At 49.7% G+C, this 16,403-nt stretch overlaps 1 protein-coding gene across 3 annotated transcripts in view; it reads right to left on the reverse strand.

The window, feature by feature from the left end:
• TMEM132D (transmembrane protein 132D) overlaps positions 1 to 16,403 on the reverse strand; it is a 197,120-nt gene that overhangs the window by 29,589 nt on the left and 151,128 nt on the right. For all 3 annotated transcript variants that reach the window (XM_066562220.1, XM_066562219.1, XM_066562218.1), the window contains one exon: positions 2,256 to 2,399. In XM_066562220.1, coding sequence (XP_066418317.1) covers positions 2,256 to 2,399 — 144 coding nt within the window. The remainder of the gene's footprint in view (positions 1 to 2,255; positions 2,400 to 16,403) is intronic.

Genomic DNA, 16,403 nt, shown 5'->3' on the forward strand with positions numbered 1-16,403 from the left:
AGCAAAAATAAAAGTCTGCTCAAAAATCTCTCTTTTTTCCCATTAGTAGGAGTTTTACTATCCACAAATGGTCAGTACTTGACAGCACTCTGAAATTCACACCTTAGCTTTTCTGTGTCTCAGTCCTCATTAGTGAAACACAGGCTATAACACACCTCCATTTTTTGGTTATTCTGTCAGGCTGGACCAAGTAATTTCTGATAATCATTTGTCAACAAAAATATTGTTTCAGTGGACTAAATTCTGCTCTGACATATTCAACCAGGTTCAGGTCGGTGCAGTTTGGCACAAAAAGAGTCAGTGCAGAGTTTGGACCAGCTCTTTAAAGTTCTTTGAAGTTTCAGATGAAAGAAGTGAGTAATAAATGTGGACCCTGAAACGAAAAGAAGAATGAGGTACCCTCATTCTGCAAGGAAAATGAGCTTAACCTCATCATTAATCAACACCAAAAAACCAGGAATAAAAGCTAAGCCACGAAGACATAATCAATCTGTTAGATGCTACTTGACAGCTGCATTGAAAAACAGCAACAGTAAAGACCCAAAGAAATGTAATCTTAATCTTTATATTTCAATGGGCATCTTAAGCAGGTTTTTCTTCCATTTTCTATTCCCCACTCTGCTGCCCAGAGAACAGGAACTCTAATTACTGCTGCATGCTGAAGGCTGGCCAGTAATTATATATCTTTATCTTCATTAGGTGCCTGGGAACAAGGCTTGCTCTGAACCAGAGCAGGTAAACTGCAAACTCCAGACACATTTTCAATTAAGAGCTCCCTTTAAACTGGCAACTCATTTCAGCTGTGCAGAACGCTCTGTGCTGCTGAGGAGGGGTGCACAGTGTCCTGATCCCCGCGGTGCCAGCCTGCTGTGGGCCGGGGCTGTCACTAACAGCGCTGCTCACGGGCTGGGGACGGGAATGCACCACACTCACCAGCGCTCACTGGGACACTCGTGTTCCTAAGGCAACGGCTCAAACACCAGAACGCAAAACTGGTGGTTTACCTCTTCCAAATTATGTGTTTGCTTTAAAATCTGGTTTTTTCCAATTCACTAAGAAAATGAAATAGAAGATGAGTGAGTTAGTAAGGACTTGGTCCATTAGCTCCCACAACATAAGGACAAATAATTTCCTTCTGTTTCCAAATCTAAATTAAGTCCAACAATTTGCTATATTTGGCAGATTTACCAGATCCAAAAAGGCTTCACAGAAGAGAAAAAACCCCAAAGCCCAAAGGTTCCTAATAATACAGCCAGAAAGACACATTTAATCAGAAAATACCAACATGGTGGCTAATCAGGTAAACAGGGACACTAAAAGAGAAGCATAACAAATACTAAACTTTGAAATTCCTGGGGTTCATCTCATGTATAAGAAATTACCATGACAAAATTATTTAAAACAAGTCCAATGCGCATAGAAATTGCAATTTTTTTTTTGTCAGAAGAGATAGCTCAGGACAAACCATGTACACCACTGGGAATTCCATTTCCTCCACTGGGAGGGGGTCCTGGAGGGTTTGTGATTGCTTTGGGACATGCTGGTTATAAAAACAATATAAAATAAATTCAATATTAACTTTCATTAGCAGCTGCAACTCTTGTTTCCTCTTCTCGAGTGACAGCCACAGAGAGTTTGTGAGAAGATCAAAGCTGCTGCAGACAGGGCACCTTTTGTGTCACCTCTGGAACCCTCTGTGCCTTATCTGCCCCCATCACTGCCCCTGCTCCTTCCTCTTCACCACTCACCAAGCAGACAGAGGAGTGCAGGACTGATTCCTCACAGGATTCCAGTGGTAATGCTGGCGCTTGCTGCAAGCCTCCAAGAAGCAGGGATTACCCCGAGGCTCCAGTGCGACCCCCCAGTTCAGCCCAAAAGGAGCCTCAGGGGCTCCTGTGAGCTGCGCCCTGGCTCTGGCCATGAAGCACCCCTGAGGCACCCCAAGGGGCAGCAGCACTGCCAGGGCTCTGCACCCACAGCCCACGGGCTGCAGAGGCACGGGGACAGTCAGCCCTGGCAATGCTCCCCAGGTGGGGGTGTCACACAGCCCCACGTGCTTGACGGGCAGCATGGAAAATTGGGATTTGGTGTTGGGTTTGTTGCTTCACTGGAGCGAGCCACACAGCAATAACAGCGATAATAAATCTTGGTGTTCCAGCAGCAGAGCAGTCAGAAAATGAAAGGACTTGCTCCATTAGAGAACAGCACTGCTCTGCAGGGCCTCTGCCTCCCTGGAAGGAGCAGCCTGATCCTACCTTAATGACGTCTTCATCTGACGATCTGCACTCCACAGAGTCCACAAGATCTGTCACAGTCCCATCATCTTCCACAGAAACCACCTTGACAGGGACAGCCACTGTTTTCCCAGTGAGAATGGCTGTGTTCAGGATCTCTGCTTCCTGAGAGAAAAGAAAACAAAAGGCCACTTAGTATATTATATATATATATATACATATAGTGCTATTAATTGATTAGCAGCACCTGCATTCAGCCTCAATTCCTCACGGCCATGGCAAGGACTGTTCCCAGGGCAGCCAGCAGGACAGGCAGATTTCCTCCCTGCAGCCCTGACCACGGTTCCAGCTGTGACTCAGGGCTGCTGAGATGTCTGTGGCGCCCCAATTTCTGTCCTGCCCTAACTTCTGTCTCATCAATGTTCCCTGAGGGCCAGAGCAGCCAGCACCTGGAGTGACCCTGCCCCAAAGGGACAAACACACCTGGATGTGGCAGCAGGGACTCCTCCAGCCTGAGCTCATCTTGATTATCACTTAAAAATGTCTCAAGCCTTGCTGCTTTACCCCTTTTCTGGAAGGTTTCCCACAAACACTGGCACTCTGTGCTGGGAGTGCCCCTCTGCCTGCACACCCAGGCTGGCACGCGGGCACAGCTCAGGGGCAGGGCTGGAGCTGCCCTTGGGGATGCAATCGTGGCAAGGCCAGAACCCAGAGCCTGTGGAGCCACTGCCTCTTCTGACAGGCACCCTGGCTTCCCTGCCCTGCCTCCAGGGGAGCCAGAGGCAGACTCAGGTCCTGGGTGGGTGACTGCGCCCCACAGGACAGTGTGGGATCACAGCCTCCTCAGTTTTCTGGGGTGTACCCTGAGTCCTGCTGGGCAAGCACCTCCCCACAGCTCTTCCTTTACCTGTTCAAGAGGTTTGTGCAAACCCAGCCCCTTCAGACAGAGGGGGGATGCTGGGAGGGTCTGGGCTCACCAAACAAAACCAGCTCTGTGGTGACCAGCGCCTGTTGCAAAGCACATTCCTCCCGTTTGATTTACCAGTTCTTATTTAAAAGTGCTGAGTTCTGGTTACCTGAGGAGCATCAGACCAACCAGAGCTCTCTGTCACCTGGGTGTCACCTGTGTCACAGACTGGCTGATCTGTGCCAGGACACTCTGAGCACAAACTGCTGCCCAAGTCCTCCCACCCCTAACTGCAAGATCCTGCTCATTTCTGGAAGGGTCTCTGAGCCTTTCAGAGCTGTGCCTGGGAAGCTGGGACCATCCTGTAGAACAAGAGGCTCTTGATTTCAGCTGGCTCGTGTGCAATAAAGGCTCCCAAAGCCCCCCAGGTGCTAAATTCTCATTATCTAAATAGCTCCCACTCTGAGCTCTGAGACTGACCTGATTTTACTCCTGGAAGACAAGAGTGGGGATTGGAACCCAGCTACCAGAAGATGATGACTGCTCCTACTGCCTCTTGGGCTAAAGGGGAGAAGCTGGGATTTTTCTCCTCTAAAGTATTCACATCAAAAAGACCTTTTCCTCTTACTTAAAGAAACAGACACACTTTATTCAGACTCAAAGCAATATTTAAAGAAAGAAAAACCCCTCCTGGTCACTTGATAGCTGCTTTGCTAAGGTTGCCCCATCCTCACTGTGATCTTTAGGGAAGGGAGAAAGAGGATTTCACAAAAAGAGAACTTGAGAAGAAAATCCTCCCCCTCCCTCAGCACAAAAGCCCTTCAGATATTTTTAAATTGCAATCCATCCAAGGGTGAGAATTTCTGCCTGCACACTCAGGTCTGTGGCTCTCAGTGCAGAATGCACTGCTCAGGCACTGAGTTCTCAGGTCTGCAACGAACTTTCCAGGTTCTGTGGCTTTTCCCATGCCTGGGCTCTGCACCCAGGTTCCCCAGCACCTTTTGCTGCTCCCATGGGCTCTGCAGAGCTGCAGGCAGGGGCAGCTGGCAGCACAAGCACCGTTAGCAGGTGCTGAGTCACAGCAGCAGGGGCAGGCCTTGCTCTCAGCACTGGGGCACCAACCTCATTTCTCTGGGGCTGCTGGAGGCCACAGCACCTGAGTGCTGCTGCTCACACCTCGTGCTGAGCTGCCAGGAGCTGCTCCCCCAGGCAGCCACAGCTCCTGCCTCCCCTGCAGCCATTAGTGTGACCCTCACAATTATTTCATAAAGCAAAGGGAGCTCTAATAACCGAGCCTTTGAAGCAGCGTGATTAATGAGCTCTGCTTACCAAGGGCAAATGGAATTTCCCCTGGTAGGAGCCACTAACTGAGAACGAGCCTCAGAAGCTCCATGAATTTCTTCTGAGTCTCTGAGTTTTGCAGGGCTGCCTTTGGATGCTCTGAACACAGAGAGCATCCCAGGGGCAGGGATGGCTGCCCCTGGCTGGCACCTGCTGCTACTGCCCTGCCCTGCTCCCTGCCCTGCCCACTGCCCTGCCCTGGCTGGCACCTGCTGCCCACTGCCTGCTCACTGCCTGCTCACTGCCTGCCCTGCTCACTGCCCTGCCCACTGCCCTGCCCACTGCCCTGCCCTGGCTGGCACCTGCTGCCCACTGCCCTGCCCTGCTCGCTGCCCTGCCCACTGCCCTGCCCTGGCTGGCACCTGCTGCTACTGCCCTGCCCTGCTCACTGCCCTGCCCACTGCCTGCCCTGCCCACTGCCCTGCCCTGGCTGGCACCTGCTGCCCACTGCCTGCTCACTGCCTGCCCACTGCCCTGCCCTGGCTGGCACCTGCTGCCCACTGCCTGCTCACTGCCTGCCCACTGCCCTGCTCACTGCTTGCCCTGCCCTGCCTTGCTCACTGCCCTGCCCTGCTCACTGCCCTGCCCTGGCTGGCACCTGCTGCTACTGCCCTGCCCTGCTCACTGCCCTGCCCTGCTTACTGCCCTGCCCTGCCCTGCAGCACCTCTGAGCCAGGAGCTGCTGCCCAGAGCCCCTGGGGAGGCTGCACCTGGCAGCGCTGTGCCAGCCCAGCTGGCACTAGATGGCATTGGGTGACACTAGAGTGGCATTGGGTGACACTGGGCTGGCACTGGGTGACACTGGGCCGGCACTGACACTAGTCTGACTCTGGGCTGTCCTGCCCTGCAGTCACTGAGCTGGCACTGGCTGGCACTGGGTGACACTGGGCTGGCACTGACACTAGTGTGACTCTGGGCTGTCCTGCCCTGCAGTCACTGAGCTGGCACTGGGCTGGCACTGGGTGACACTGGGCCGGCACTGACACTAGTCTGACTCTGGGCTGTCCTGCCCTGCAGTCACTGAGCTGGGTGCTCTGCCTGCAGACATTTCTGCTCCTCCCCAGGGAAGGACTCGAGGATGGCTTCTCCAGGCACTGCTTTGCATCCCCCAGGCACAGCAACACCAGCACTGACCCCAGCTCACTGTGGAGGGCACAGAGCAACACCAACACCAGCACTGACCCCAGCTCACTGTGGAGGGCACAGGGAAATACCAACATTTACCCAGCTCACCCTGCAGGGCACAGGGAAATAAATGCCCCTGCAGGCCCCTGTTGAACAGCCAGGAAGGGCTGGACATCCCCTGCTGAAGGCTTGTGAAAACTGCTTCATTCTGAGGAAACAAACACGATACTTACTCAGCCACACTGAGATTTATAGTTCAGAGCCTCAGCATGTAAAAGCTATAAATCTAAATAGTTACTAATTTATAACTGTTGCTTTTTGCTGCTTGAGTGGAAAAGGAATCTCCTGAAGAAATATGATGTTCTTTATCTATAACTAACACAGATTACAGGACATAAGGTGTCAGGGCACCTCAGGATGGGAATAGTTACACTTTTGCAAAGCTACAGCCACAGTCTCGCTGGTAAAAGTTGATTCCCTCAGCAGCTATTAAAAAGGTGCTGAACTTTCTCTAACTATTAACACAGCATAGCTCTATAATTCACTTACACCCTCCAATAAGAAAATGAAATAATCAGAGAAAAACATGTCTCTGCATGTAATAGAAATGGAAGACCAGGTAATCTTTATTCTGAAATTGCTACCACGGTAAATAAACAGTAATACTTTAAAGAAGATGCCAGAGTGAGTGTTCTTTGCTTACTGAAGAGATTCATATTAAATAACTGAGCATATTAAGCCCTCCAGCAGAAACATATTCAGAAGATGTACACAGTGAGCATCAATTTAAGTTGAAATGCAGAAGTGAATACCTATTAGGTTTTTTCAATTTTAATAGGTAGCTTGCCTGAAATTTAATTTCCCTTCAGACATCTTTTGCCTTATCTTTCCTGGGGTGAAAAAAAGGACTTTACAATATCTTTATAAATCTTTCCCAATGTCTGTTTCTGTTGTCCGTGTATACAGTTTGTGTGTGTATGTGTATATACATAACTTTTGAAAGAAATCAGTGCATGACTGGCTCATGCTTAGCTTTGGTCCAGCTGCACCTGAGCTCCCCTCTCAGCCTGGGACTCGAGGGGCTCCTTTCTGCCTCTCCCTGGCAGTTTGCTCTGGGCTGGCTGGAAATGCTCATCAGCCCCTGCACCGCATCCTGGCCAGCCACACTGCGCCCTGGGCTTACCCCACTGCATTCATCACCAATAAATGCACTGCTGCCTCTCTCTTGCAGTGAAGTGCATCCTGCCACCACCACACTCACAGCCTTCAGCAGGAGAAGGGCTTGTCCTGCTGCCATCCACAGGGAAAAGGAGGTTAAAAACTGCCCAGGACACTGTAACTCCTGTTCTGGAGGCACAGCAGATCTCCAGAGACATTCCTCATTAGAGCAGTGCAATGTATCTGCAGGCTAAAGATCTCATTTCCAAACTCAAGAATGCTCCTCTCGGGTTCCAGTATGTACTTTGGCCCCTGGGTTATGTACAGAGTGCAATCAGGGAGAGAATAACCTGACCCCTGAAACCTCCTGCAGTCCAGAGCAGGCACAGACGAGACTGAATAGCTGCCTGAAAATCCCTCCCCTCTGACATTCCTTAGGTTCTCCATTTTCAATGTATTTTCTATTCATCAGCATGTAGAGCATTAATCCAGGGTCCCACCTTGAATCTTTTCACTATTTAGGTACAAAGACCTGGATTTGCCTCCTGCTCAACCAGCAGCCATCTTGCCCATATCAGAGGATCCATGCTTCAGTCGTGCATAACTAATTTCAAATCTTATTTAGCATCAAGTCTCAGAATTAAGCAGCTAAGTGACAGCTGTTTAATTAACTCCTTAAGCTGATTAGAAAGCATTACAGAAATCCCCCCAAGGAAGAGTTTATAACTGTCAAGAGAGCCTAAGGCCATGTTAATGCTTCTGTTTAAATTTAGTAAGCTTCTAAACCAATAAAGTCTAAATGCTTGACATTCTCATGGATGTGGTCAAACTCAGCTTTTTCCTCCTGTTCCACTGCAAGGGTAGGAAACAAAACCAGCGAGAGAGAAGGGATTTGAGGAGTCAGGAGGCAGCAGCTGAAGAGAAAAGCAGGAGCTGCTGAGGGTGGTGGCACCAACCCTCCCTGAGCCAGGATTAGCCCTGAGCTGGAGCAGAGCTGAGCTTGCACCTGAAATGCAGAGTCATCTCCCAGCCCCTGGCTGCAAGGAAAAGGGTTTCTTCATCGCCTCTTAAACCCTAAATCCACCTTTAATGATGAGATTATGGCAGCTGAAGTGCAAGTTTCAGAAGCAGCTGGTGGGGCTAGATACAAGGTGGTGCAGGGAAACCAAAATTGCTCCAAAGCAGATTTCCTCGCCTGTAGTGCATTATTGTCAGCTCTGAGCTGGCAAACAGCTTGAAATATAGAAAATATAATTCTGATTTCCTTATTTCCCCTGTTGTTTCCAGATTCTTTAGGATGTGCTGGTAAAATTATTGAAAAATCAGCTGCAGTTCTTCTGTGTCCCAGGGAATAAAGGAGCAGTGGCCAGAAATAACCCAAATTAATTTGTGAGACCTTTAATATAAACAGAAGAGTTCAAAGTACAAGCTGAAATACTGCAAGTATGAGAAATCATGGTGAAAGCTGAATGAGAAAATGTGAAAAGACTGACATGAACTCCAAGGTTAAATGTTTGGTTTAATGTGGGCACCTTTCATCATGCAGAATGAAATCTGAACTCCCTGGGAATGCGAGAGAGGAGGGGAATATAAGCAAATTAATCACATTTCATTCAAGCACTTGCTGCTTAATCAGTTCCCCTTTTTCCTGGGAGAGCTCCAGGGGCAGATGAGCTGACACAGGGCAGAAAGGAGCAGCCCAGGAACCCAAATGCAGCTTTGGACAGATCTGCCTGCTGCTCCCACACTCCCACACAGCTGCTAGAGAGGGCAAAAGGGATTCTTTGAATGGTAGAATGTGATTGCAAACCATTGCTTAGAAAGGAGTGGCTGGCAGAATCAATACTAGGATGTATTTTTCACTCTTTCTTCCTCAGCCTGTGATTCCTGGGATAATTTTGATTCCATGTGATGGGGGTGGCACCTCCTCCTCACTGGGGCAGAATCACTGGAGGGAGCAGATGGGGAAAGGACGAGTGGTGAAACAAAACCCCATATACACACCAAGCCCAGCAACCACAATTTTCCAGTTAAAAAACAGAGAACAGCCAATGGCTGGATTGTGCTGTAGGGAAAAAGCAACATGGCACAATCACAGAGCCTGTCTGCCCCTCCTACTGTCACACACAAGGCCACCAGGAAAAATACCTAATTATATTTAATCTCAGACTTAACTTTTGCAAAGCCTTCCAGCTATTCTATATTCTTATTAAGGAACTTTCATCTGGGTGTAGATGGAATCTATCCCTGAGGCTGGAGGAGGGGTGGGGAAGAAAAGCTCAAGATGTACCACAGTGCTGAGAGCAGCAAAGAGGGGACAAGGAGCAAAAGGAGAGGCAGGGGGGACAAGGGAACAGGGGGATCAGTAGAAGATGACCAGCAGTGAGGGGTTTGTCATTACACAGCCTGTGATGCTCAGGAAAAAGCTCAAGAAGGACAGAAATGCATCTCAGCAGGCAGAGGCAGGTGCTGCTGTGGTGCCCCATGGAGAGGCTGGTAATTCCCTTGTTTCCCAGGGTGTGCAGCAAAGACAGGCAATGTGGACACTGCCTATGATTGCAGGATGCAATTCCACAGCTCTGAGTGATGAAAAGAGCCAGGAAATAAATCATCTCACTCCCAGGGAGAGAAAAACACATCTGCCTGGTGTGTCCCTTCTCCTTACCTCTGCCCGCCTCGCTGGCTCAGCTGCAGTGGTTCTAAACGGGATTTTGGGTTTGGTTTGTGTCTGTGCAGCGTCCAGCCCTGCTCAGACCCAGGTCTGGAGCAGCCAAGAGCAGTAACAGCTCCCTGGCAGGTCCAACAAGGCAAACACAACAAATGCAGAGTGCTGGGGACTCCCTGCTCCCGCCAGCTCTGCTGCTGGGACAGAGGCACCCCAGGGCTCCCACAGGGACTGAGCAAAGGGAATGTTCAGCCTGGGCTTTCTGTGTCTCTGGGGCAGACTGGAGAGGGAATGAGCTGCTGGGACAGGCTGGGACAGCCCAGCAAAGGCACCAGGCTGCACTGGGTCTCCCTCCCACCCTGACAGCTGGGGAGCCAACCCCTCCATGGAGGTCACTTCTCCTGGCTGTAGAGGCAGGGTCGATTTAATTGTCTCAGGTTTAAGAGGACAAAGTCCCTTTGATGTGTAGCACTCAGGAGTTGTGCTAGCATCCTTCTGGGGAGCTGTCCTTTGCTGTTTGGGTGGTTTGCAGTGCTAACTAGGCTGCCACCATCCCAGGGAGCTGTCATGCACCTTCCCTGCTTATCAAAGTCTCACCCAGGCAGCCTCAGAGCTGTCAGGCTGTGGTTCTTCAGAGGAATTGCTAATTAATTCACAGGCCCCAAAGTGTAACTCCACAAAGCTGTGTGTGCATACTTGATTTCAGTCTCTAGACAGGCTGCTGTAGCTGCTCATCAGCACAGCTTGCTCTTGAAAGGAAACAAACAAACAAACAAACAAACGTGTTTGGATTTCTTCTTGGCTCTGCCCCAGCAGGCGGCCAGGCACCCCCAGAGCAGGGACAGGCTTGGGGACCCTCAGAGCAGCAGAGCTGGGAACCTGCCCCAGGGGACAGGAGATCCCTGTGCCTGCTGCCACTCAGGGCTGGGGACCCTGGCAGGGCCACACCGTGCCCAATGAGCCAAAGGAATCAGGGTTTCACACATGGGCTCAGTGTCCCTGTGCCAGCAGGGTCAGTGTCCCTGTGCCAGCAGGGTCAGTGTCCCCGTGCCAGTGGTGTCACTGTCCCTGTGCCAGTGGTGTCACTGTCCCCGTGCCAGCAGGGTCACTGTCCCCGTGCCAGCAGGGTCAGTGTCCCTGTGCCAGCAGGGTCAGTGTCCCCGTGCCAGTGGTGTCACTGTCCCTGTGCCAGTGGTGTCACTGTCCCCGTGCCAGCAGGGTCACTGTCCCCGTGCCAGCAGGGTCAGTGTCCCTGTGCCAGTGGTGTCAGTGTCCCTGTGCCAGCAGGGTCAGTGTCCCCGTGCCAGCAGGGTCAGTGTCCCCGTGCCAGTGGTGTCACTGTCCCTGTGCCAGCAGGAAGGGTCAGTGTCCCTGTGCCAGTGGTGTCACTGTCCCTGTGCCAGCAGGAAGGGTCAGTGTCCCTGTGCAGCAGGAAGGGTCAGTGTCCCTGTGCCAGCAGTGTCACTGTCCCTGTGTCAGTGGTGTCACTGTCCCTGTGCCAGCAGGGTCAGTGTCCCTGTGCCAGCAGGGTCAGTGTCCCTGTGCCAGCAGGGTCAGTGTCCCTGTGCCAGTGGTGTCAGTGTCCCTGTGCCAGCAGGGTCAGTGTCCCCGTGCCAGCAGGGTCACTGTCCCTGTGCCAGTGGTGTCACTGTCCCTGTGCCAGCAGGGTCAGTGTCCCTGTGCCAGTGGTGTCACTGTCCCCGTGCCAGCAGTGTCAGTGTCCCTGTGCCAGCAGGGTCACTGTCCCTGTGCCAGCAGGAAGGGTCACTGTCCCTGTGCCAGCAGGAAGGCTCCTGCAGAGGCTCGGTGCTGCAGGGGTTTTGGAGCTGCAGAGGGGTGGACTATAGGACAGGATGTTGGGATTTCCAGCACCCATCATTACAGGATGCTGCACATCTCCAGCAGACCTGTTTTTCTCCCCTCCCATCTCCCACAGCTTTGCTTTAACTCTCTGGGGTTAAGCAAGACCCATTGGTAAAGCAGGCAAATGAAGGTGCACCCAGAACCAGAGAGGTGAAAGAGCCCTCTCAGATCAAGAAATGGATTTATCAACACATTTATTCACTCTGAGCTGATTCTCCCATGCTTTTAGCAGTTCTGCTGCTGCTCTTGCAGCTTTCTAGAGGGGAAGCTGAGAAGCAGGGAGGTCAGGAGCTGCCCAAGCTCCAGCGGCAAAGCCAGGGGCCATGCCTGCAGCTCTGCCATCCCCTGCTGCACGGGGAAATCCTGACAGCAGCAGTGACCAGGGACCAAATGGGGTGGCGAGACAGGAGAAAATGATGCAGTGACCAGAGGAAACAGAAGCTTTGCAGGGATGGAATCTGCCCCAATGTGGCAATCACTGTAAACTCCCTTGGCAGAGCCACAAAGCAAGGGCCAAAGCAGTTTTTCACTTTTCTAAAGAGAAGAAGGAGGTTATAAGGAGCAGAGAACTCGTGTTCTGCAGGTCACTGTGCAGAGGAGAAGTGACCAAACTGCCTGCTCCAAAACTCCCTTCCAGACTGGCCTGGCAGTTCGAGTAGCACATTCACATTTAGGAATGTCAGGCAAGAAGCAGCCTGAGCTAAATTGGGACCATCACAGGGCCTTGGAAAGCCGCCTGCAACCCAACAATTCATTCATGAGCAGGCTCAGGGCAGAGCAGGGGGCAGCCTGCAGCCAGCGGGCTCTGCTGCCTTCCTAATTAGCTCCTCAGCTGAGCTTTAAACAGAAACACAAAAATAAACAAAGGGGACATTCAGAAAAAGATGCTGTTCCAGCTTCCATATGGCAAATGGGGCCAAAGTCTGCTCTGAGACATGTGACCATGACCTTGGTGAGGACACCACGGTGGCCAGCACAGAATCTGGGTCACAGCACGGCCTCAGCACAAACCCACGGCACTGAGGGGACAAGGACACCGACCCTGCCTGCAGAGGCTGCACCTCCTCCAGCCTGGTGCTGAGAGGGGCACTCACACCCTGTTTCTAGGCACAAACCCCATTCATCCCCGTGCACTTTGTTTCTAACACTGCCAGCCCTGCAGCTGAGGAGCCAAACCTTCAGCTCTTTGCGCTTGGTCTTGGGAAGAAAATGATTATTCTTATGTTTTTTTAATAGAACACATCAACCAAAGATTTATTTCCAACAATCTCCCTCGTTACAAATTCTGTGCCCACAGTGGTGGTTTTGTGACTTCAGTGGCACTACTCACTTAGAACTCCTCTGTGATCAGGCAGTGACAACTGCCAGGATGTGAATGGGTGCAACTCTGCTGATTTCACACCCATGCCAAGGAGGTGACCCGTACATTTGACTCCTGCCATAGATAAAGGCCGTGGTAAAGGGCAGTATCAGAATCTGAATGAAGATAAAACATTTCTAGGTCTAGAAGTAGGCTGAGAAAGAAAGCAGTGAGCCTGCAAGCTCTGCTTTGATCATTTAGCCCTTACAGATTTGTGACAAATTGCTTTTTCTGCATGAATCTGAACTGATACAGATTTACATGAGTAGTTAAAAAGTAATACCAATTGGGAAATAACATCCCTAACAGCACCACAGAAAAGCAATAAACTTAAGAAGCAGTTAGACAGACAGAAGAATGCTTTACAATAGGAAAAAAACATTAATAACAGAGAAAAAGAGAGGTCAGACACTTGTAAAGCTGGTTGTGGCAGGCTGAAAGCAGGGAATCCAAAAAGCCATTAGAAAAAAGACATGAAGAATCTTGTAATAATATCCTGGGGAACATGCCTGCTTCAGATTCACTGCCCTTAAGACCATATTGCATATCCTGTGACTCTTGTTTAACATCTAATCCTTCCAGAAGGATTGGTAGAGAACTTGTGTTGGTATCAGCCCAATGTCCTCAAGGAAATAAATCTGGACTTGACGTCAAATCACATCTTTTGTACCCAGGACATCTGAAGAACTTTCCTAATCTGGTGTACACAGAGATCTGCACCTGACAATTCTTTTGGGGTTAGTGCAGGAGTAACAGCTTCATTTTTCAACAGTTTTCAGGCTCAAAACAAAGACCGTGCTTTTGCAAATAATGCGGCTGCATCAGGAAATCCATGGCTGCAGAAAACAGGGGTGTTCCTATGGACTGACCTCCACTGCAATTTGAAGGGAAATCAAACTAATTACTGGAAGAAAACTGGATCAACCCCTGGATCACAAACATGCTGAGCTGCACAGCTCCCTTTGCTCTCACACCATTCCTTTGCTCCCAGCCACTGCTGCAGAAATGGATCAGAGCAACCCCTGGCCTCAGCCGAGGGATTCTCAACAGTACACCCCTCTATTTACTGGAACTGCACTGTAAAAGAAGAATTAAAGCTTCTTCCCATTGGATTGCTCCTCTCCTGTCCTGCTTTGGGGACCCTGTTTGCAGATAGACTTGAAGAATTGTGCTGGTTAATGGAATGGATTTTGGCATTAGTGGAAAATATAAGCCCTCAATATCAAATATTAAATTATTCCTGATTAATTCTTTTATGGGCTCAGACTTGCAACTGATTTAATACTCCTGGATAATTACTTCTGTTATAACTGTGCCTTTGATTTTTAATTAACCATAGAAAGTTTCTCATTCAAATCTAATATTACCTTTGTTAATAATGTCAAGTCTCTGTTTAGAGATTCTGCTCACATTAAACTGTATGCTGAGAAATTAAAATCTGCTTTTCCTCAACTGTGTGAACAGATTCCGTACCAGGCTTATTTATCCTACATAATTATCTAGGAAAATGTTGTTTCTGGTACCCTGAGCACTGCTGTCTGCCTTTCTGTGAGCAGCACTGCTCTGTGCCCCCTCATGCCAGCTCACACAGGAGCCCAGACTGGAGGGGCTGCAAGGGACCTCAGACCAGCCCCTGCCATGGGCAGGGACCCCTTCCACGGTCCCAGCTTGCACAGAAAGTCAGAGCACAGCATTTTCAAACCTGTGTGCCTTTCCTCACCTAAATTCTTCTTTACAGGTGTAATTAAGTGAATTTAGTCCATTACAATTCAATAAAATGAGCTGCCTGGGAACCGCCTGCTGAGCAACCTCAGTGATCAGGCTCCTTGAAATTCAGAGTCTGGAATTTGGGTTTGGGTGTCACACTTGAACCATTCACATCAGAATCTGGTCCTTGCTTTGAAAATGCCAGGGTTTCTGCTTTAACTCCCTGGAATTAGATTCACATTTACCCATGGAGAGAGGTTTGTGTCAGTCTCTCAAAGGTGTTGGCAGGTCCCACACCTGCTTGGACTCAGAGACACAGCCCCTGGTAGTGTATGGCTTAATGGAAATGATTGGTAAAGCTCCCTATAATCAAATTAAATGCTTTGCTTTTTCACTATCTAACATTTGTACCAAGGTTATTCTTAGAATATTGGGCACTCCCCTGTTTGACCTGCTAGCGAAATGCAACTGTGCAGAGCAAATCACCCAAGTGCAGCCTCATCCCCTGTGTGTGCTGGAGCAGCTCTCCTTCATTTGGAGCTTTTCCATCCTGATTGTTCAGCCCTCCAGAGGAGCAGCCTTACACTGAAGGCTTTTTGCCCTTCTTATGTTAAATAACTTTGCTTTTCGGGAGGACAAATTCAGACTGTTGTAACCCAAGTCATGTCCTGGCATTTTTCAGTCTATTTTGCTGTTTGTGACCCCTGCCCTCGCAGAGATGAGGTTCAGAACAAGTTTAAGGAATTGGGCAGCAATTACCAAGTGTGGGACCAAAGGACTCAGAGGAAGGAGAGCTGACCTCGACACTGACTCCTGCTCCAGCCACAAACACCCTGAAAGGGCTGGAGAACACTTCTGAGCTCTGACTAAGCTCCTCTGGGCTTAGGAAGGATCATAATCCCCCAGCCTGCAGGGCATGGGGCAACTGTAATGCAATTCACTCACCACTGTGATGGGCACATAGAAAAAATATAAATATATATATCATGTATTAAAAACTCAGTATGGGAGTGCTGCTGATTGTCAATTCTCACAAATGCTAAAGGATTTCTGAGAACCTACAAAGATCTGGCAAAATTTTTAGATCTTTTAAAGCTTTCAACTATTTTCCATTAGGATTCTCAGAGGAGTTCAACTGAGGATCAGAAGCTTTGCAGAGAAACATGAAAAATGCAAACACAGGAATGATGTGCTGCTGCTCCACCTCCCCTGGCTGGCACCCCAAGAACTGAGATCAGGAACATCAGGGCTCAGGCTGTGCCCTGACTCTGCCCAGCCACTGAGTTACACCTGCCTGCATGCCAGACCAAAGGCTGCTACAGCTCATTCCATGGCTAAAACCAAGAAAATGGAGTCTAAGAAAATAATTATGTTGTGCTTGAGGAAATATGGAAATGACCACGAGCTGCTGCATTTAACAGACTTCTTGAAATTAAATTATTTGTATTCAAATATGTGCAAAACCAATGATCATTTTTGGTTTTGATCAGCTCAAATTGTTCTTTGGGGAAATTAATTTGATGCTCTGGATATAAACTCTCTTTCAAAATGCTCACCACGAAGCCATGTTTTCCTCCTTAGCACCAAAGCAATTTTCAAAGCATTCCCATTGATAACACAAACCAACCAGAGGAACCATTTCAGGAGGAGGACCAGAAATTGCAATCAGAGAAGTAACACTTAAAGCACAGTTTAATCCATACTCATCCCAGGCCACAGGTGGTGGTGAGCAGCAGCAATAAGAACAGGTGAGCAGCAAGAACAGGAACAGGTAATTCTGGCTGCTGAGGCTGCAGGTGGGTACAGCACAGCTTCACCCCAGGGTCTGCTCAGGAACCCACCCTGGCCACAGCAATGCAGAGAGAGGTGTCAGCATCTGCAATCAACTGACACCATCCACCCCTAATTAAACAGCAGAGCTCCCTGAGGAACCAGCCCGGGCTGGGTCCTTGTGCTCCTGCTCCAGGTGCTGCCCTTGTGCTGCTGCCCTGCAGCCCTGGGCTCTGCTCTGAGGGAACAGCACTGCTGGGCAGTCTGTGCTGG

This window comes from Molothrus aeneus, chromosome 18 (assembly GCF_037042795.1).
Source record: "Molothrus aeneus isolate 106 chromosome 18, BPBGC_Maene_1.0, whole genome shotgun sequence".
NCBI lineage: Eukaryota > Metazoa > Chordata > Aves > Passeriformes > Icteridae > Molothrus > Molothrus aeneus.